This window comes from Lynx rufus, unplaced genomic scaffold, assembly GCF_022079265.1.
Source record: "Lynx rufus isolate CCGP_SWC_20201006 ecotype Redwood Valley unplaced genomic scaffold, mLynRuf1.p SCAF_8, whole genome shotgun sequence".
NCBI lineage: Eukaryota > Metazoa > Chordata > Mammalia > Carnivora > Felidae > Lynx > Lynx rufus.
The window spans coordinates 5,496,798-5,517,500 of record NW_025814896.1 but is presented as its reverse complement, the minus strand read 5'-3'; the positions used below and the strand labels follow the sequence as shown (position 1 = coordinate 5,517,500).

Here is a 20,703-nt window from a genome sequence, read left to right as displayed (position 1 = left end):
CTCCCTAACACACATACATACAAAGTCCTGGCTGGACGGAGAAGACAGGCCTCTGAATTCTTTGTGGTCGCTGCCAGACTGGGAATGAGCATTTCAGGCTATTGATGGAGAGCAGGGGGGCCCAGCAGAACAGTCAGTGTGGGGGTCCCCGGGTTTTTATGACCGGGGCCTCGCGTCACCGGGGCACTCGAAAACCCAGTCAGTGAGCACAGCCTCTGCCCCCTAGTGCCCTCCACCCTCTGACCCCCCCCGGGGCAGGTGTCCTCAGGTGCTGGCATATCTTTAACGCCCCCTCAACACTGAGCATTTAGAGCCCTGACATTACTTTATTTTCTCAGTATTTATTTTCATGGTAAACCGCCTGGTTTTTAACTTCAAGTAGTGCTATAAAAGTTCACTTTAGAATCAATTCGAGTGGGGCGCCTGGGTGGCTCAGTCGGTTGAGCATCCGACTTCGGCTCAGGTCCCGATCTCCCGGCTCTTGAGTTCGAGCCCCGCGTCGGGCTCTCTGCTGTCAGCACAGAGCCCACTTTGGATCCTTTGTCTGTCTGTCTGTCTCTCTCTCTCTCTCTCTCAAAAGTAAACATTTTTTAAAAAAGATTTAAGGTAAAATCATAAAATAAACTTGAGTAGATAAAAAGGGAAACCACTTAACAACATGAAGAAAATAATCCGACACGGGCATGGCCCAGACTGGGAGGACTAAGGCTGGGGAACCATTGGTCCAGATTCTAAAACAAAGTTCCTCATTTCACAGTTGGGGAAACCAAGGCCCAGAGTAGGGAAGGGCTGTCTTGAGGTCACAGGGAGTATTCCGGCTTTCAGGCTGATGCTGTCCCTCGTGTTCCACGGCTGGTCCGAGAGGTGGCCCCGTCTCCTCTCACCCCAGGGCCTGGCATGGAATAAACACTCTTCTGCGGGATTGTATTTTATCAAAACTAGGACGCCACTGGCCAGGTGCATCCCCGTTTCTAAGCCGTTAAAATGTGGGGGGAAAGGGTGTCTTAGAACAAACAAAATACTACAATGACCCCTTGTGACATTCTACTGGAGGAGAGTGAACCAAGCTATGTCTCATGGAGAAATATCAGATCCCATTGAAACGGAGGCAAAAGGTTATCGGGATGAAGGGAAAGCAGGAGAGGTTTGATCCAGGTGTGCAGGAAGACTTGCTCATGCTCAGGAAGGCCGTAAGGGATGACCTTGGAGATGTGAAAGCTGCCCTTTCTCCTCAAAGGTTGAATGTCCCCTGGGATGCCTGGGTGGCTCAGTCAGTGAAGCGTCCGACTTCAGCTCAGGTCATGATCTCGTGGTTTAGGGGTTCGAGCCCCACGTCGGGCTCTGTGCTGACAGCTCGGAGCCTGGAGCCTGCTTCGGATTCTGTGTCTCCCTCTCTCTCTGCCCCTCCCCCACTCATGCTCTCTGTCTCTCAATAATAAATAAACATTAAAAAAAATTAAAAAATAAAAAAGGCTGAATGTCCCCCTCTCGGCCCCCACCCAGAGGGAGCAGGTGCCCCTACGGGTCCCTCTGAGGGTGCCTCTGAGAGGACTCACCATTCTCCCCAGAGGCGGTTGGCTTCACTATGACGTTCCCGTGTCCAATCTGGATGTCTTCCGAGTTCTCAATGGAAATATAGTTATTTGGTCCATTCTGACAGATCATGTTGATTGGATTTTGCTGGTAAATAATCGCGGGGGACTCGCTTCTTCTTCCACAGTCTGCAAAATAATATTCCCCCCAAGCCCTCTGCACCTCTCCAGGGGTTCCAAATACCGATGGCCGCGACAAAATCCGCTGTGGAGCTTGTTAAAACACAGGTTCCCCCACATCCCCCCCCCGGGGGTCCCGAGTCAGTAGGTCCAAGGTGGGACCCAGGAGCCGTCGTGTTTAACAAGCCCCACAGGGGTCTCAGATGAGCCTTGCTTGGACGCCACCACAGCGGGTCACCCTATCTGTGCGTCTTCTGCTGACCTCAGGAGGCTCCTGGGAGCCTCACTGCTCACCTCCTCCTCTGCGGGCGTCCCCTGAGCCCCAGGACCCCTCTCCCTTTAGAGAAGGCCGCAAGGTGGCCATCCACGGGCTGTTTCTGGCCACTGGAGGAGCTTTGTTTGGCTCACCGGACATTTTTAAGAATTCAGAGTTTTCACCAGTGTTTAAGATCTGGCCCTGTCACATGCGACCGTGCCAGGGACGCTGAGACCCCCTTTGGGGGCCGTGAGCTGGGTGTCAGTCCCATGGGGGCCAGGTGGGCACCTGCCGGGGCCTCTGCCGCCTCCGCACACAGGGTCACGTCCCACCTTTGTGGCCCCTGAGCTCTTGTGTCTTTGTGGGTCCCCCTCTCCATAAAAAATATTCAAAATTACATTTCGCAACTGTGTTGGGATGAGAGACAAATATAATCTAAGCTGGGGTCGTGATTAACCATTTATTATTATTACAATATTCATCTTTTCTTCTGATAGTAAGAGAAATTAGAATATCCTCATGGACCCCAAATGCAGGGCCCTGCGCCCGCCGCACCTGGTGGAGGGGTCACCCGGGCCCCCACCCTGTGGGTGTCTGAGCCCAGCCTTCCCTTCCAGCAGCTTCGAAACTGCACGTTGGGCAAAGTGCTGAGAGAAAACTGTTAGCAAACTCAGGGTGAGCCCCACATCCCGGGGCTGAGACAGTTAGGAGCGGGCCACCTCCTTTCCTGGCCCCTTGCTTTCTGCAGCTGCAACCTCGGGCCACTCCTCCAGGAAGCCCTCCTTGGTCACTCCCACCAGCACACCCGCCCTCCTGGCGCCCCCTTCTAGTGATCCATCCGCAAGACCCCTGCAAGCCTCTGTGAAGGTCTGGCAAGGACGGTGGGGCTGGCAGGGCGCCCAGGCAAGGACCAAGCGTCGGATGTTACGCTCTCTCTCCACCACCCTGCCCCACCTACCTGGGGACCTACCTGGTCGATAAATCGACCATAGACTTGATTTCTCATCAAGACTCAGAAGGTGCCTCTTTCTCATATCATACAAGTGTGGGTTGACTTCTTTTGCTGTCTTCATTCCCAGGGCCCGGGCGATGATCAGGGCCTTACAGGGCCCGGCGCCTTCCAGAAACCTGTAGATGGCTTTCTCTGCGAGGCAGGGCCGTGGGTGGTTAAGGGGGACCCCGGAGCTTGAATCTGCTCCACTGTCTGCTGGCTGTGCAGACGTGGGGGAGCCCCGGACCCCCTGTGCCCAGTTTCCCCGTCTGCAGGACGTGGTCATATCACAGCACGGAGGTCGTTCTGTGGCTCGGGGGCCGACGGGCAGTGGATGTCGGCCACTGATCGGAGAGATGGCGCCTTGGCCGCGCGCGTCCTCCGCTGTGCGGGCTGAACCTCCCCCCCGGATACCGTGTGGGGACCCCATGGTGGGTGGGGCACGAGTAACATCTCGAGGGGCCCAGGAGGGTTTGGGGTCAGGGGCCCCGGGGCCCGGCAGCTGAAAGGAAACGGGGGTGCTTACGCTGTTCGCTGAGCTGAGGGTCAGGTTCCTCTGGAACCGCGGCTGCGTCCCGCTGGGGCCTCGCCGCTGGAGAAAGAAAGGTGGGTGGAGGGTGGAGGGTGGAGGGGCAGGAGAGGGGACGGGGACTCCACGGGACCAAGGCGGCACGAGGGAGAGCCGGCCTCCGCGTCCAGGGCCGAACAAGTCTGCCTCCAGACCTGCCCTGCCTCTCCTCCGCCGACCCAGCTCTCTGGACGGAGAGCAGGTGTGCCCTCCACCCGTCTCCACCGTCAGCCGCTGTGGGCGCCTGACGAAAGCCGGCCCTGTTGGTCTCTGCCCTGCAGAACTACGGAGGAGCTAAGTCTGTTCTATTCTTATCGTCGTCGTGCCCATATCGTCACTATTCAGGCTCTGCTGAGTGCCTGCCGCGCGCGGTCACGAGGCTGGGCCCTTTCCGCCTCGCCCCCTGGCAACCCCAGGCCTGCTGTCACGTCCGGTGGTCCGAAAAGGAAATCAAGGCACGGCCAGGGGATGCCACGCACCTTCGAGGGGCAGGGCCCGTATCTGAACCCAGGCCCGGACCTTGCTCGTCCGCTGCCGGGACTGCTCGCGCTGGGCCCACCCTGACCCCCCGGAAGGCAGGTTACCCTGGCTGAGCTGGGCCGGCTCTGTGGGGACCACTTCTCCGGTCCCTCCCTCGCCCAGGCGCCACATCGCCAGGCCCGCCAGGGAGACTTTCGACTCCTTCTCCATCCGGTAGAGGACTTGGTTGAGCTTCTTCTTGGGCACTTGGCATTCCTTTGCCAGCTGGACGGACTTCACAGGGGAGCCAGCGTCCCTCAGCACCCGCAGGATCCTCTGCTCGAGGTCTGGGAGAAGGAGAGGGGGGCAGAGAGAGAACGGAGCCTCCCTTGGATCAAGCCGGGGCCGGGAGCTCGGGGCGGGGGGGTCCCCGTGCGAGGGGTCCAGGGCAGAGGCAGGGGCGGAGACCCGAGCAGACATTCACTAACAACGCCTCTGTTCGGTGACGGGCAGATGAGCTGCTCAAAAATGACCTTGGCCAGGGGCACTTGAGTGGCTCAGTCAGGTAAGCGTCCGACTTCAGCCAGGTCACGATCTCGCGGTCCGTGAGTTCGAGCCCCGCGTCGGGCTCTGTGCTGATGGCCCAGGCCCTGGAGCCTGCTTCGGATTCTGTGTCTCCCTCTCTCTCTGCCCCTCCCCTGCTCGTGTGTTCCCTCTCTCTCTCTCTCTCTCTCTCTCAAAAATAAACATTAAAAAATAATAAAGAAAGAAAGAAAGAAGGAAAGAAAGAAAGGACCTTGGCCAGACAGGCTGATGGCCAGAGGAGGCACCCCAGCCTTCTGAACATCCTCTGCCTGGTGCGGGCGCTTGAGGGCAAGGGGCGGGGTGTGGGGGGAGGGGAGCACTCAGCCCTCAGACATCCTCAGAGCACAGGGGAGCGGAAGGTGGCAGGGTGGGGTAGATTGAGGGCAGAGGAGCAGGAAGAAGCGGCGAGGAGGGAGGCAAAGTCCCTCCTGGGAGGCCTGTTGTCGCCGCCCCCTGCGCCCTCTGTCCGTCCTCGGGGCCTCCCCTTCCACGTCAGTGGTGGTGGGCATCCAAGCCAGAAAGCTAAAGACATTCGGAAACGGATCTTTCTCCCCAAAGCCCAGGTCCAGAGAGGCCTAGAAACACTGTTCCCCGCTCTCTCGAATCCCTTGTCTCCCTCTGTGCCCCCCCACCCCCCGCCCATCCCTCACCTCCGTCTCCCGGAGGACGGCAATTCCACCACCGGCAGCCGGACCCTTCCCTCGACAGCCCTCGTGCTCTTTCCAGCCTACTCACCCCCGGGCCTTTGCACGTAATGCCCCCTCTGCCAGAAACACCCTCCCGCCTCTCTACGCCCCCCAACATCCACCCAGCCTCGGGTCTCGCTCAAACACCATCTCTTATGGGGAGCCGCCCTGGATGTCCGGGGGAGTGGGGTGCTGTCTATGCGGGTGGGGCCCTTGCAGAATGGCTCCGGGGACCCCCTGCTGTGATTGCGGGTCCACAGCAGCAGGTGCTCGGGAAACAGCCTTTGAATAAACGAGTGACCCAGTGACTCCACCCACCGCTGGGACAAGTGTCCGCCCAGAGGACCCAGGGCAGGGCACGGGCAGATCCCTCCCGGGTCTCTGTTTCCCCTCCTGAGCTTCACGACCCTGAGCAGAACCCCAGGGGCTCTGAATGGCCCCTGTTGCTTTCAGACAGGCTCCCACAAACCCAGGCCGGTAGCTCTGTGGGCAGAGGAAAGCAGGGCACACGCAGTGCCCGGCGAGCTGGAGGGAACCCTGTGGGCAGCAGCCTCAGCTTTTGCCAGGAAACATCTGTCCCCCAAGTGCCCAAGAGAAATGCAAAGCAAGACCCTCCCAGGGAAGACCCGGGGCCCTTTGCAACAGCCCCATCTGCCTTCTGGGTTTTTCCCGGGTTCCTTGGTGGCAACACTGGTCGGGGAAGGGGTGATGCATTTGCTGCCTCCGCAGCTGGGCCGTGAGGCTTGCCCTGTGATCAGACATGTCCGTCCTTGCCGGCCGCAGGTGAAGTGCAGTCGGGACACCCGGGGACGACCCCCCCCCCCTTCACCTGCCAAGTTCTGCCTCCAGCGGCCGGAGAGCCCCAGCCGTCAACAGCAAGCCTGACTCTGCCTTGTCTTGAAAAGAGTTCTGATTCTTGAAGAGCCTGCCCCTGGGTAGGCCTCCTCGCCTCCCTCCACCTCCACCCCAAGCAGGTCAAAGTGAGGGCCAAGTCCGTAGGGCTGGCTGGCCTCTTGTGCTGGGCCTTCCGGCTGGTGAATCTGTACATGGGAAGTTGCAAAACGGATGAGGTGTAAGTGACAAGTTGGTAAGGAAAGAAAAACCTGGAAGGGAGAAGTTAAGTGCAGCTACTGAGTGGTGAGTACCTGCGTGTCCCCCGGGGGGACATACAACAGAAACCTGGAAACCAGCCCCGGCCCTGGGCTGCACCGTGGTGGCACCCCTCCCCAGCACACCGCTTTTCCTCTTTTTGGTGCCCTGACGGCTGGTTTCCTGGGTTTGAGCCCCAGCTCTGCGATCCGCTGGCTATGTGGCCTCTCTGTGCCTCACTTTTTCCATCTGCAAAGTGGGGATAAGAGCAGCTACCCCAGGGGCGCCTGGGTGGCTCAGTCGGTGAAGCGTCTGACTTCGGCTCAGGTCACGATCTCACGGCTCGCGGGTGCAAGCCACGCTGGGCTCTGTGCGGACGGCTCGGAGCCCGGAGCCGGCTTCGGATTCTGTGTCTCCTTCTCTCCCTGCCCCTCCCCTGCTCATGCTCTGTCTCTCTCTCTCACAAAAATAAATAAATGTAAAAAAAAAAAAAAGTTTTTAAATTAAAAAAAAAAAAAGGGCAGCTACCTCCAAGATTGTAGTGAGGAGTAAATGAGCTAATGATAACAAAACGAAAAAACCGCCCACAGCCCACAGCCCACAAGCCCTTTAGCACACAGCACTTGCTCAGCGTGTGGTTCCTTGGTCTGTTCTTCCAGGAGTGAAGGGGTATCTGAGGAAGAAGGGGACCACAGGTGTCCCCGGACGCCTCTTCTCAAAGCAACTCGTTATTTCTTAAAATGAACACGAGTTCAGAGCCCAGTGTCGGCTGTGGTGGCGGGACGCAGTGATCTCCTGTATGAAATGCAAACTTCACAGTGCTGGCCCCTGAGGGCTCCTGAGATGCGTGCAGACGGTACTAACCGGGGCAGAGCAGGTCCTCCCCGACCGGTCCCTGGGCCCGCCTCTTCTCTCCTGACCCCTGCGCTTAGGGATGTGTGGTTGGCTACCGTTGCTGTGATCCGGCCAAGGAAAGGAGCCAGAAAGAGAAGTAAAAGTCCCACTGGGAACCCCCACTATGCCTTAGAAGGGAGAAAGTACCTGTTTCGCCAGGGTCCTCGGGGGCCTGGGCCATGCTGGTGGCCGCCGCGAGACGCCCGGAGACCTGGGGACAGCGCGGGAGGCCCCCGCACGGGGGCTCGGAGAGGAGGGGCCGGGTGGAGGCGAGGGGTGCTTGCGTGGCTGAACTCGGTGCGTCCGCAGCTGCGAAGGGATGACACGTCAGCTGGCCGGGTGTTTGCTGTCCACGCTCCAGAAACAGGCCTAGTCACCCCGATCGGCTTTCTGGTGAAAAAGAAAACGAAACTCCTGTGTGTGGCTTTAGGAAGAAACAAAATTGAAAGCAGAATCGATGAGCAAGGCCTCCGGCTGGAAGGAAGGAGCTGAGATTGGCAAGCCCGGAGCATTCTCTGGAAACACGGGGCTTTCCGGACCTTCTGGGCGCCCACCGCGGCCCACCCTGGTGCCCACACATGGGCCGAGGCACCTGGAACCATTCGTGTGTGTATCACAATGACAGCTCTTTTTAATGAGCACCTACCATATGCTTTCCAATCTTGTATGCCCCTCTCACTGCCCGAGGGGACGGGCCAATCCTGATCTCTTTTCTCAGAGGGGAGACTGAGGCTTAGGTCAGAGGGGGTCACTTGTCCAAGGCTGGGTTCTCATCCAGCCCCACGATTTACTGGCTGTGCGACTTTGGACAAGTTACGGAACCTAGTGGTGCCTCGGTTGCCTCATCTGTAAAACGGGGCTAAATGAAAAAGTAGCTGCATCTCCTTTAGCGAGGACTAAAGGGGATGAGCCAGTTGAACAGTCTGGCCAGATGCCCGGGTGCCATCTCCGTTCATGAGCCCAGCTAGGCACCCACATACCCGGGAAAGGGACCCATCACTTTCATTTATCTCAAAGGGGCCACTGACTCCCAGGTAGTTCTGAGCCACTGTTCTTCACCAGGTAGCAGAAGGGGAAACCGGGGCCTGCAGTCGCCAGGCGGCCAGGAGGGGCAAGAACTCAGCCCTGGAAGTCTCTGGGCTCTGGGTCCCAGCGGCAGAGGCCTGGGGAGGGTCTAGCCCTGCCCTCGGGGGACTTTGCCCCAGCACGTCTGGGCAGGGAGGGGCTGGCTCACCTGGAGCGGTGTCTGCAGAGCAAGCTGGGACAGTCCCGTCGCCCACAGGGCACCCAGATCACTCACAGCCTTGAGCTGGGGGCGGGGCGTGCGTCCCAGGGGAGGTTGAGCCCTGCCCCTGCCTCGTGGGACGCTCAGTAGCAACAGGAAATTACTATGGTGCTTTGTTCCTCTTTGGGGTAAAACCGAAAACTTGTTTCTGCCTAGGAATCGGCAATATTGACTTTAAATGCGGGGTAACGGGGGTGTGGAGGGTGATTGCGGAGGCGCCCTCAGGGAGGAGGCTCTGGGGAAGCCCCCATTGGGAGGTTGGGGGGGCGCCGTGCCGCGACGCGCCACCAGGTGGCGCTCGATCACCAACCTGGACCCCGGGGCCGCTCGTGGTCTCATTGATGTAGGGGGACCTCCCACCCGTCACCATCTCCCAGGGAAACCCCGACTCCGTCTGGTCCCACTCTGGTCCCACTCCGGGCTTCCCGCCCATCCTCCCTGGCCTCTCTTACCCGGGCTCTTTGGCTCCTTCCCTGCATGCTGCTGACCTCTTAGGGTAGAGGCCTGAGACCCCAGCCTCGAGCCGGGCGCCTATGTAGGGTTGCAGGTCAGGCTGAATCCTGAGGGTCAGATTCGCTTCTGGAAGGTCGAGCTGTGCTTCAGTGGTGGAGGCTGGCACCCTCATGGCCTGTGTCTGTCTGGACAGTGTTTGGATGGCCCCTTTCTTTCTTTTTTTTTTTTTTTTTAATTTTTAAAATGTTTTTTATTTATTTTTGAGACAGAGAGAGACAGAGCATGAGCAGGGGTGGGGCAGAGGGAGGGACACACAAAATCCCAAGCAGGCTCCAGGCTCCGAGCGGTCAGCACAGAGCCCGACGCGGGGCTCGAACCCACGGACCGTGAGATCATGACCTGAGCTGAAGTCGGATGCTTCACCGACTGAGCCACCCAGGTGCCCCTGGATGGCCCCTTTCTGTCCCTTCATGCCCCTGTCTCCCTGTGTCCCCATCCCTCCCTGCCCCATCCTGAAGCCACGTGGGGCTTGCACACTGGCTCTGGGGCAGCAGGAACCAGTAGGAAAACCGAGCACTCCTGGGAGGTGCACCTAGACAAGGACTGTGCCTTCTTCTCCAGGCGGGTCCCAGCTACAGCCCTGTCCTTCCCTAGCTCTGGGTCCTTGCCTCACTGGGCCTCGGTTTCTTTAATGATAAAACAGAGATAATAAATCAGATAAAGCACATCCCATCTAACACTTAATCGGTGCTCTCAAGGGCGGCCAAAGTTGGAAAATGTGACGTGATGCATCTTTGCAATATAACTTTAGGCACCAGAAACAAACAAACAAACAAACAAACAAAAACAAAAACCCAAGGCATTCCCTAGCATTCCATCACAGGTCTGGAATTTGGGAGTGTCTCAGCGCGTGGGGTGGGATTCTCACTTAAAGGATCTGGATTGTCTTGAACTGCGTTTCTCAGTTGAAGAGGTTTTCAAGGTAATTTTGCTGTTGCTGTTGTTGTTTTTTAACTTAACTTTATTTTTTATTTTTTAAAATTTACATCCAAATTAGTTAGTATACAGTGAAGCAATGATTTCAGTAGATTCCTTAATGCCCCTGACCCATTTAGCCCATCCCCCTCCCACAACCCCTCCAACAACCCTCAGTTTGTTCTCCATATTTGTGAGTCTCTTATGTTTTGTCCCCCTCCTTGTTTTTATATTATTTTTGTTTCCCTTCCCTTATGTCCCTGTTTTGTTTGTTAAAGTCCTCATATGAGTGAAGTCATAGGATTTTTGTCTTTCTCTGACTAATTTCCCTTAGCATAATACCCTCCAGTTCCATCCACGAAGTTGCCAATGGCAAAATTTCATTCTTTTTGATTGCTGAGTGATACTCCATTGTATATATAGACCACATCTTCTTTCTCCATTCATCCATCGATGGACATTTGGGCTGTTTCCATACTTTGGCTACTGTTGATCGTGCTGCTATAAACATTGGGGTGCATGTGCCCCTTCGAAACAGCACACCTGTATCCCTTGGATAAATGCCTAGTAGTGTAATTGCTGGGTCAAGGTAATTTTAACTCTAAAGATTGTCTTTGACCCAAATATCAGTGGCTTACACAATGCGGATGCTTCTTTCTTTCTCCCATAACAGTAGGGTAGGCGGTCCCGGTTTGGTGTGGCACACCATGGTGTTGGGTCTCTGGCCTCGCTATCTTGTTGTTCTGCCCTCTGTGGCCTCCATTCCCAGGTTGGCCTCATGATCTAGGATAGCTGCTGAAGCTCCAGCCATCACATTTGCATTCCTTCTAGCAGGAAAGAAAAAAAAGAAGAAGGATAAGTATCTTAAGTTGCACACATGTGAAACTGACATCCCGTTAGTACCATGGCCCAGCAAGGAAGGCAAGGAGAGATGGTGCTTTTTCTGGGTCACAATGCACTGAGCTAAAATTGGGGGGGGGCTATGATTTCAAAATAGGAGACAACAGGTATTGGAGGAAAGCAAGCTGTCCCTGCCATTTTGAGGCTCTGTTGATCCCCCAAGGAAGAAGCTTGGATACTCCGTCTGCGCCTGTAGGTATGGCCACTCACAAAAGCCTATCTACTGAGCAGGCTGGAGGCTGAGTTCAAGGGCAGTCTGCACATTTTCAGAGCCTCCTGTGCAGTGCGGAAGGCAAACCAGGAGAGGAAGGGAATAGGTGCCTCCCTCCTCTGCGTGGGAAGGGCCCCAGAGGCCACAGGAGTTCCAAGATGGGGCCACTACATGCCGGAGCCCAAATCTCTTTTTGCCTTGGAAAGCACATTCCTTTTTCATGGTTTGTGTTTTTCTGGAAACTATTAGAACTCTCCGCCCAAACCAGATGATAATTACATGTTACTGATCTCCAGTCTTTAAATTTCTCTCTCTCTCTCTTTTAAGAGATATTTTTACTGCACATTGTGTTGGCAAAACCCAGTCTCCCTTCTACCAGGCAGCTTGGATGTTATTTTCACATTTTCGCTGTGACTTCACCTCGGGGGAGGGAGTGGAAAGGTCTGAAGGCACCAGATGTGGGTAATGATGCGTCTTCGGTCGGGGGCAAAGGCCGGAGATCCAGAGGTGGCCAGGGCAGACAGGGAGTGCACACGGTTACAGGAGCTATGAGCAGAGGGTGAGGACCAAAGACCAGGGGAAGCCGCTTTGTCAAAGGCAGCGGGTTCTCCGTGGCAGCCCCCGTCCGGATCGGCCTTGACTCTGTTCGCCGCCCTTCAGGGCAGAGCTCAGTGGGTTTCTATTTATCGTCTGCGCCCACCGGAGCTGGACAGACGTGGGGCTCGGGCTCTGGCACCCCTACCTTCTAGATGAGGGCCTGGGGCAAGTCACTACTCTTTCCCAGCCTCAGTTTCTCCTGCTGGAAAAGGGGATCAAAGCAGCAACTACCTTTCTGAGGTTGTTGCCGAAGTTCAATTACTTCAGTCACACATCCGGGCCTCCCGGAGCTCGGGGCGCATGGTTCGAGCTCCGTAAACAGAAGCCACTCATATCATCATTCTGTGATCCCCAGCTGTCCTTCTCTGCCCTGACAGAGCTGTCCCCATTTCTTCCGGTCTTTCAGCAACTAATGCTTTGTGCTTTCTTCACCCCAGCCCTGGAGCTGGGGCCCATGGTGGGAAGGAAGAAGGCTTCCCCTCGCTGGTTCCTGGATCTGCTTCTCGCTCCAGCCGTAGAAGAGGCCACACTGCCCAATTCAAGATTGACGAGTGGCTCAGGTCCAGGCTATCCCACATTTCCCAGCTGTGCTGGCCAGGAAAGTGAGCCGGGGTGGAGTGGGGGGGTGGGGCGGGGCAGGCAGGGGCCGGGGGCATCAATGGCCGTGGTAGAAACTTGAGATTTTTCGCTGGGAACAAAGAAAAGGCCACTGGGAGATTTTCCTCCAAGGTGAGTTGGGGAAAGGTAGCCGTGGCGCTTGAGGAAGGTTGGCGAGAGACGGGCAAGGGGAGGGAGGTGAGGCCACGACCAGGCTGTTCTCGCTTCCTCCCCACCCCCACCTCTCTGCAGAAAGCCCTTCCCGACATCCCAACAAGTGTACTGGAATGAATTCACATCTAACGTTTATTTTGATAATCAAAAGAGATTTCGATGATGTTACTACCAAAATTATTTGCCTACAAGTAATTCATTAATTACAACTGGCCATGATTTCTTCACTGGGCGTCCAGTGTTCTCGGGATTTCTGGCAACATGAGAAGATTTCACCTATAAATTCGTTTCAAATATAATGAAGCGTAATGACATTTTTATGATGACTAGAGGAAGCAATTAATGAGCTAGGTTTCCTGGACGTTTAATTAAACATTTATGGATCCTGATTTTGCAGTGTGTGGCCCTTCCCTTCCCCCACCCCATATTTTGGGGCTCAAACATGTTCAAAGGCTCTTGAAACATCCATAGGCCTGAGATGCTGAGACTTCTATGCGCAGAAAGTATGATGGGGGAATTGCAGAGACGCACATCATAGGCGCAGGAGTCCTGCCCTTCTGGGACTTGTGGCCCCTCCTGGGTTGTGGATGGGGGTGTGCCGAGGGGGACAGGGGTTGCGTCGAGAATAGAACAGTTTTACATGTTAGTGTGTAACTTTTTATTAAAAATTTTTTAAATGTTTATTTATTTATTTGAGACAGAGAGAGAGAGAGAGCGAGCACGTGAGCAGGGGAGGAGCAGAGAGAGAGAAGGAGACACAGAATCGGAAGCAGACTCCAGGCTCTGAGCTGTCACCAGAGCCTGATGTGGGTCTTGAACCCGCAAACCGTGAGATCATGACCTGAGCCGAAGTCGGACGCTTCACCGACTGAGCCACCCAGGCGCCCCTCTTTCTTTTTTGAAAAAGGATTTCCTGTTCCGAGAGTTGACCTAATGAACAACAAGGGTTTGAACTGTGCAGATCCACTTATACCCAGATTTCTTTTTGGTAAATGCGATCCGGTACGGTAAATCTGTTGTCTCTTTCTTGTGATTTTCTTTGGAACATTCTCTTTTCTCAACTTACTTTGTTGTAAGGATGCAGTATATAATACTATACACAAACAAACGTGTCTGTGTAACATACAAAACACGTTAACTGACTGTTCATGGTATCAGTAAGCCTTCTGGTCACTAGTTCTGGTGGGATTTTGTGGATTTTTTTGAAGTTTATTTATTTATTTTGAGAGACAAAGTGCGAGCGGAGGAGGAGCAGAGAGAGAGGGAGAGAGAGAATCCCAAGCAAGCTCTGTACTGTCAGCACAGAGGCCGCCACAGGGCTCAGACCCACAAACTGAGATCATGACCTGAGCCCAAATCAAGAGTTGGACGCTTAACCGACTGAGCCACCCAGGCACCCTGGTCACTGGTTATGTTTTTAGGGAGTCAGAGCTGTACGTGAATTTTTTTTAAATGTTTATTTATTTTTGAGATAGAGAGAGAGCACAAGTAAGGGAGGGGCAGAGGGAGAGGGAGACACAAAATCTGAAGCAAGCTCCAGGCTCTGAACTGTCAGTACAGAGCCCAGTGTGGGGCTCAAACTCGCGGAACCGCGAGACGGTGACCTGAGCCGAGGTCAGGTATTTAACCGACTGAACCACCCAGGTGCCCCTATACGTGGATTTTTGATTTCACAAGATGTTTGGTGCCTCCAACCCCCGTGTTGTTCAAGGTTCAACCGTATTTACTTAGAGCTTGCTAGAGACCCCATTTCCATTATTTCACTGAACCCTTGGCAATCCTGCAAGGGAGGGGTTAGTCATATTAAATCTGCATTTTACAGACAAGACAGATTACTGAGTAAAGCGGTCAAGATCACAGAGCTCGTGAGTGGTTAAGGTGGAGCTCCAGCCCAGACCGGCAGGCTCTAGAATCTAAGCTAAGTTATTTCCAGCGCTGTGAGCAGGTATGTGGCCGTGCGGCTGTGAGGGGTAAGGAGCATTCCTCTCTCTGCTAAACATTTGCGCCGCCGAGCATGACTCATCGAGCCTATCAGAGACAGGAAAGTTGATACTTGATCGTTTTGTAAGCTTGCTTTAACCGGGGGTGCCTCGATCAGTTGCCTATAACCAGTTCAGCGGCTATAACAAAACAGCACAGACGGGAGGGCTTCAACAACACTGTTCTGGAGGCTGGGAAGTCCAAGGTCGAGGCGCCCGGGGACTCGACATCCGGTGAGACCCGCTTCCTAGCTCCCAGAGGCTGCGCCCTCACGTGGCGAGGGAGGGGGCCCAGGAAACTCCGTGACTCGACTGAGGGCGCTAATCCACCCTCATGACTCCCGTAGACCCTAGTCACCTCCCAAAGGCCCCGCCTCCTAACACCGTCCTGTTGGGTGCATAGGGTGTCAGGGCATGGATTTAGGGGGCACAAACATCCGGGCCATACCGGGGCCCATGCCAGCAGAGCACTGGGCCAAGCGCTCCGAGGCACGGAAACCCGCCAAGTTCGAAGAAAGTCTAACACTTAAGATTTTTTTTTTTTGCATGAACAGTTTTTATGCCGATTCCACGTCGAAATGCTATTTTGGATACATGGGCTTAAAAAAAAGACTTGGTGTCTGCGTGTCCACAACTGAACAGGCGCCCACGGCCCTGCACACACGTGCGCGGGCGCGCGAGCCCCTCTGGGCCTTCTGCTCAGCGAACCCTTTTCCCTCCTTTGCCGACTTCCACTTTCCGGTGGAAGGAGATACCCGGAGATACCAGCAAATACTGGGAGGCGGTGGGGAGGGGGGCCAGGGGAAGGACGGCGCCCGATCAGGGGTATGCCACCGGGCAGGTGACGTCAGTGCGCTCCTGGCGCCCAGTGCCTCAAGCTCACTGGAAACACTGGGAGCATGCGGAGTATAGTCCGTGGTGGTCCCCCCCCCCCCCACCCCCCCGCCTGAGGGTCAAGGAGCTGGGGTGTTTATCCCCTAGTCCCATCCCCGGGAGAGGCCGCTCCCATAGCATCAATTCCCCGGCACCTCTGGTCCGCGGCGTGACGGGCCGAGAAGCTTTCAGAAGCCGGAGAAAGCCTCAGACGGCAGAACTCCAGTGAACCGGCTGGAGGGTGGGCCCGTGTGGACAGAAAGGGAAAGGGCCAGGGGGACACGGGGGAGGCATCGATGACACGGACCACGGTTCTCTGCAGAAGTTACTCCTCTTGGAAACAGAAGCCCGAAGGGTTAACTAGCTGGAAAGGGACGGGGGGGGGGGGTCGGAGGGGGGTGGGATTTGAATCCAGATCAAATGGCCACAGGTTCCCTACGCTTTGCTCCCCTCCTCTGCGTCTGCCCATGGCTGCAAACAGCAGGCAGGAGTCTAACGAAGTCCATGCATTTTAAAAATTCATCTTTAAACTTGTTCACTCAATTGAGTTGGATGCTTTTAAAGACAAATCTAATTATTTTGAGTTCAATAAAAGCCTTTTAATAAGGTGAACATCATGATTTCAGGCCTCCCCTTTCAGGGCCATCAGTCATGCAAGGTGGGGACAGAAAGGGAGGGAGGGAAGAGGGGGCGAGGGCACAGGGAGAGGGGCACACGCACCCTGGGAAGGGGGGCGGGACGGGCCGGGGGGGGGGGTGGGGGAGAGGGGGCGGATATTTATTTTAAAAATGTATTCGCACATTTAAATCCATCACTTGTTCCAAATTATTTGTGAAGCTTATAATGTTTTGTTTTATTTTTAGCCGCAGTTCTTTTCCTTCGGTACAACTGTACAAAGTGTTAAAGAAAACGCGATGCCGCTTTGGCACGGGCTTCCTGTGTGTTCTGTCTCCCCTGTTGGCGCGCCCAGCCTTCCTCGCTGCGAACGTTCCGTCTATGCCTGCGACTGAGACAGGAAGCCAGACACACATGCTGAAATAATTTCAACAAATATCAACTCAAAACCAACTTGAAGCAGCCGAAAAAGGCAGGGCTGGTTGGGGCTGCGTCCCCCCCCCCCCCCCCCCAAGCCTGGTGCCGAGCTGACCACACCGGCTGCGCGACGCTCATCCAAAGCCTTCTTCCTTGAGGGTCCGTGCATTCGCCTGTCCGGCGACCCGGCAGCTGCTGGTTTCGGCCGCCTGGCACCCAAACCCCCCTCTTGGGCGAAATCACCCCAGTTTTCCTCCGGACAACGCTCGCTCTCCCTCCTCCGCGCAGGTGGAGTGCAGAGAGCTGGCCCCGCCTCCAGGGCGTGTGACTGAAACCTGGCCAATCAGAGCATGATTTCCCTGGCCAATCAGAGCAGGGCAGAGGGTCTGCACTGATTGGCTCGGCTTGGGGCACATGATTGCCGCCAGGCCAATGGGATCCAGTTCTGGGACTTTGGCTGGCAGAATTAGAAAGGAATTTCTTCCCACTTGATTCAGAGCAGTGAGAAAAGGAGCCTGGGGAGAAGCTGGGTACCGGGAGGGGAGAATCTACTTGAAAGGGACATCAGTAAGGGGGAGCGTCCTTTGATGGTGGAGACAGACATCTTCCTAACGTCACAACGTGCCCGTCTGGATCTGGCGGCAAATAATCTCGCCCCGCTCTCCCTGGTGCTTTTGAGTTACAAGAGTCAACGATTCCCTCTTCTGCTAAAGCCAGCCTGAGTCGGGTTTGGCTCTCTTATTAGAGGAAGAATTAACAGATTCCAAGGCAGCGCTCTGCCGGGCTGTACGGGGGCCCTGCTAAGTCTCCTCCTGGACTTTGCCCACGCAGGCACCTGGTTCGCTCTCTCCCCTCCTTCCCCCCCCTAACATCTCCGGGCTTGAAATCCAGCCTCCCCTCACCCTGACAGCACACTCTCCTGCCCTCACTGGATGGTGCTGTGGTGCCAGTCCGTCTCTAGAACCAGAAGGTGGGATCCTTGAGGTCAGAGGTTGGGCCTTGTGTGCTGGCACCCCCGAGCAGCACCCAGCATGCGGCTGTGCTAAAAAAAAAAAAAAAAAAAAAAAAAAAAAGTCAGATGATTGAGAGATGAGACCTCCCCAAACAAGCAGCCAATTTCAGTCAAGAACTTGGCACAGGGCTTTCACCTAGTACTAGTAGGTAATAGGCATTCTGATTTCTACCTTTATTCTGGACCGATTCAGCTCTATCTGCTTGAGCTGAAGGCAAGGTGTGGGGAGGGTCTCCTTTTCGTTTAGAACCCGAGACGCCCTTCTCAACCAGCTCACAGGCTCTGCCCTCAACCCCTTCTGCAGACGAGGTGACTGAGGGCCGGCAAGGAGAGTGACCGCTAATGAGAGGACTCAGGCCCCGGAGCCAGGCTGGGGCACACACAACACCGTGGTGTCCCTCTATCATACCAATACCGAAGAGTAGAGAGCTTTTTGGGTTTTTTTTCCTCAAAAAAAAATTTTTTTTTTTTTTTGTAAGATAGATGTATGCCCCAAGCTCTGCCCTGACTGTAGGGCTCTGTGCTCCAGAAGCTTACGGAACCCTGGGGTTGAGGCCCAAACAACAGTCATCCCTGGGGAGTCAACAGGTTGGGCTGATTTTTAAAAAACCTTGACCCTCTGGTGAAGGTTAAAGATGGCTCTATTTAGAGAAAGAAACACGAGTTTCTGTGATGGGCACTGTGGGTAGCTCACTCGGACTCCCTGCGATCCCTTTTAAGGTCCTGTCTCCCCTTCCCCGGCTTCCACGTGTGGGTACCTGGGAACATCCCCTGAGGGCCGCCCCGGGGCTTGTGAAACGCCTCACCAAAGAGCCAGGAGCATCTGAGAGTCTACCTCTCATCCGGAAGCAACTTACCCCCTAGAGGTGCCCACAGGTCCCTTTGGGAGCTTTGGGATCAGGCTGAGACGGACTTTGTCCAAAACCGTCCCTACCTTGCTTTGTTTCTCCTCCTTCTCGGTCTTCTTCCCAATCCCCTTAACCGTCTCCCCTAGGAGCGCCCCTGACCCATCCCCTAGCACAAACCCATGCCTCAGGGTTTACTTCTGGAAGGGACCCACCTCAGGGAGTTTCTTTCTTGCAGACCTTATCAGAGCTTTTGACACGCTACAGAGAAGGATGATTTTCTAAGAGGGAGGAAAAGTAGCCAGTGTCTTGCCAACTCTTTCCACCCCAATTAACAAAAGCGGTGGGCTAATTTTAACCCCTTTTATTACAACCCCCTGCCTGAGCTGGTGTTTTCACTGGGCTCCCCGGAGGCTGCCTGAACTGGAACAGAGGTCCAAGAGATGGCTCAAGGGCCCACAGAAGTTCAGCGGGCTCTCCGGCACCCCAGTAAATGGGCCCTGGGACTGTTGCCGAGGGCGGTGAAGGGCGGGGCGGGGGGGGATGGGAGGTAATGTGACCAAAGAAGTCAGAAAGCCTCATTCCAAAGAATTGTAAAATTTATTGTATAAGTATTGCAGCTTTTCAGAAAGTCATCATTGCCACTAATGATTATTGATACACAAGAAGCGATTTCATCAGGCCTGTGGATTGGCATCCAAATACAGAGTCTCACGTGGCAGCAACGTGGGCGCCGCACCCAGCGTGCCACGGGGAATTTACATGAGTTTAACTTGAACAGAACTCGGGAAACAGGGCTGCAAAGGAGAGCGGCTTCAACGCCAAGAACGCAAGGTAAAAGCGTGCCATGAGCACACCGCCGTGGAATCGGGCAGGCAAACGAGAAGGCGTGTCCTTCTGGGCTCTATAGTACAGCAAAATTCGAAGCGCGGCTTCCAGGACAAACAAAACAAAACAAACAAAACAAAACGACACTTGTAGTTTTCCCGATCGCTGGGATGTCGTATGGATCTGGAAGGTTTGTGGGCACGTAGGAAACAAGTTCGGAAACATACCATTCACAGCGGAGACAAGGACAGGGGACAGACTCGGTTCTGGCACTGGCCTGGTGTTCACTAGACGTGGGGGGGCGAGGGGAGTCTCAGCTCCTTGCAAAGAACACTTTGTGGGGGACACGGGTGGCTCTAAGGGCCCCTGCTAAGTCGGCCTGCGGAGACCCGGGCTTTGGGGGGGGGGGGGGAAATGCTCTTCCTCGGGAGGAAATGCGGTTGAGAAGCAGGGAAACGAGGACGAGAGAAAGCCCCACCCGGTCTCCCTCCAACCAGCCACTGCGCAGGACCCCAAACTTTTTACTGGCAAAAGGGGGCCTCCCGAGGGGTGCTCAGAGCCTTTTCAGCGACAAGGGCATGGCGGCCAGCATCTGGAGGGAACGAGTGCACCCCCAGAGACCAAGAGCTTAGTGCTAGCAGTTTCCAGAAACACCCCCCCCCCCCCGGTTTTCTCAGGATGCGCCCCGACTTCGCCCGGCCTCTCTGCCGGGAGCCTCTGCTGGGCACGAAACCCCGGGGCCCTGCGGCCCAGCGGTCCCGGGATGTGATTGCGGAGACGCGCTCTGCCCTCAAGCCCGCTGAGGTCAGGAGCCCACCCTCCTGCTTCCTCCCACACAGACCACACCGCCAGGCAACAGGATCCAAGGGGAGAGCGGGGCCACGCCTGGGCCCGACGTTGCCCAGGCAGACGAGGTGGGCGTCCGGGCTCACAACCCGCCCGGGAGTTGGCACAGGACTGGACCCAGTAGGTGACAAGAAGGAGGGGCAGGAGGGGGTCGCCTGGCTGGGCCAGGCGCCTCCACGGTGGAGGGCGGGTGGGACCGGGCACCGAGAGGGCTATGGGGGTGTTCGAGAAGCAGCCGCAGCCCTCGAGTGGAAAGGCCAGTCCCTGGGGGGGGGGGTGACGGAGACACTGCCCAGGGATGCCCCCCAACCGGTGACGAGAGGACACTGCTTCCTCAGTAAGGCACTAGGGAGACTGACTCTTCACGGAAAGGAAAGATACAGCTTAAAAAATTTTTGTTTTGTTTTGTTGTTTTTTTTTAAATCTATAAACGTGTCCCTGTACCTTTTAGGACAAATTACACCGAGTTCTCAGCACGACTTGCGAAAAGCATCCTCTCTGAGAGAGGAGCGAAGTTTAGGCCGAGGACCCCACGGAGAGGCAGCTTTTTATTGTCAAAGTACAAGAACCTTCTGCCAGGCTGGTCAGCAGCGAACGCCCAGAGTCCGCGTTTATCTGTTGGTCACCACGCTCTTAAAATGTGTATATAAATAGAGTTCAAATGGTCAGAACTTCAAAACTGTTCTCAGGTGTTTAAGTAATAAAAAAGTTGCTTAGAAACAAGTTATTGCCCATATGCCTTCTCTCGCGTTAGTCTGACAGTTAGCATTCTTCCAGAAGGAAAAGACAGCTCGGGGAGGAAGGGACCGGGGGGCGCGGGGGGGGGGGGTCACCCCCTGGAATGTGAACCAGTAGA

At 55.4% G+C, this 20,703-nt stretch overlaps 1 protein-coding gene and 1 long non-coding RNA gene across 9 annotated transcripts in view; one reads left to right on the top strand and one right to left on the bottom strand.

The window, feature by feature from the left end:
* Positions 1 to 8,559, bottom strand: part of ZBP1 (Z-DNA binding protein 1) — a 16,999-nt gene extending 8,440 nt beyond the window's left edge. For 4 of the 8 annotated variants that reach the window (XR_006960112.1, XR_006960113.1, XM_047067940.1 and 1 more), the window contains exons 1-4: positions 4,112 to 4,601; positions 3,486 to 3,551; positions 2,927 to 3,112; positions 1,557 to 1,721 (exon numbers count right to left, since the gene is read on the bottom strand). Coding sequence is in view for 6 of the 8 variants with exons in the window: in XM_047067940.1 (XP_046923896.1) it covers positions 1,557 to 1,721; positions 2,927 to 3,112; positions 3,486 to 3,551; positions 4,112 to 4,466 (772 nt within the window). In the remaining 2 variants the exon portion in view is untranslated. Of the gene's footprint in view, positions 1 to 1,556; positions 1,722 to 2,926; positions 3,113 to 3,485; positions 3,552 to 4,111; positions 4,602 to 6,086; positions 6,298 to 6,402; positions 6,644 to 7,387; positions 7,631 to 8,474 lie in introns of those variants that run through there. The other 4 variants (XM_047067944.1, XM_047067945.1, XM_047067946.1 and 1 more) reach the window with 4 other exon arrangements.
* A 10,847-nt stretch (positions 8,560 to 19,406) lies between these two features.
* Positions 19,407 to 20,571, top strand: LOC124504292 (uncharacterized). Its single transcript, XR_006960366.1, has 2 exons — positions 19,407 to 19,967; positions 20,299 to 20,571. It is a non-coding gene; the product is annotated as an uncharacterized LOC124504292 (long non-coding RNA).
* Positions 20,572 to 20,703: the final 132 nt, after the last annotated feature.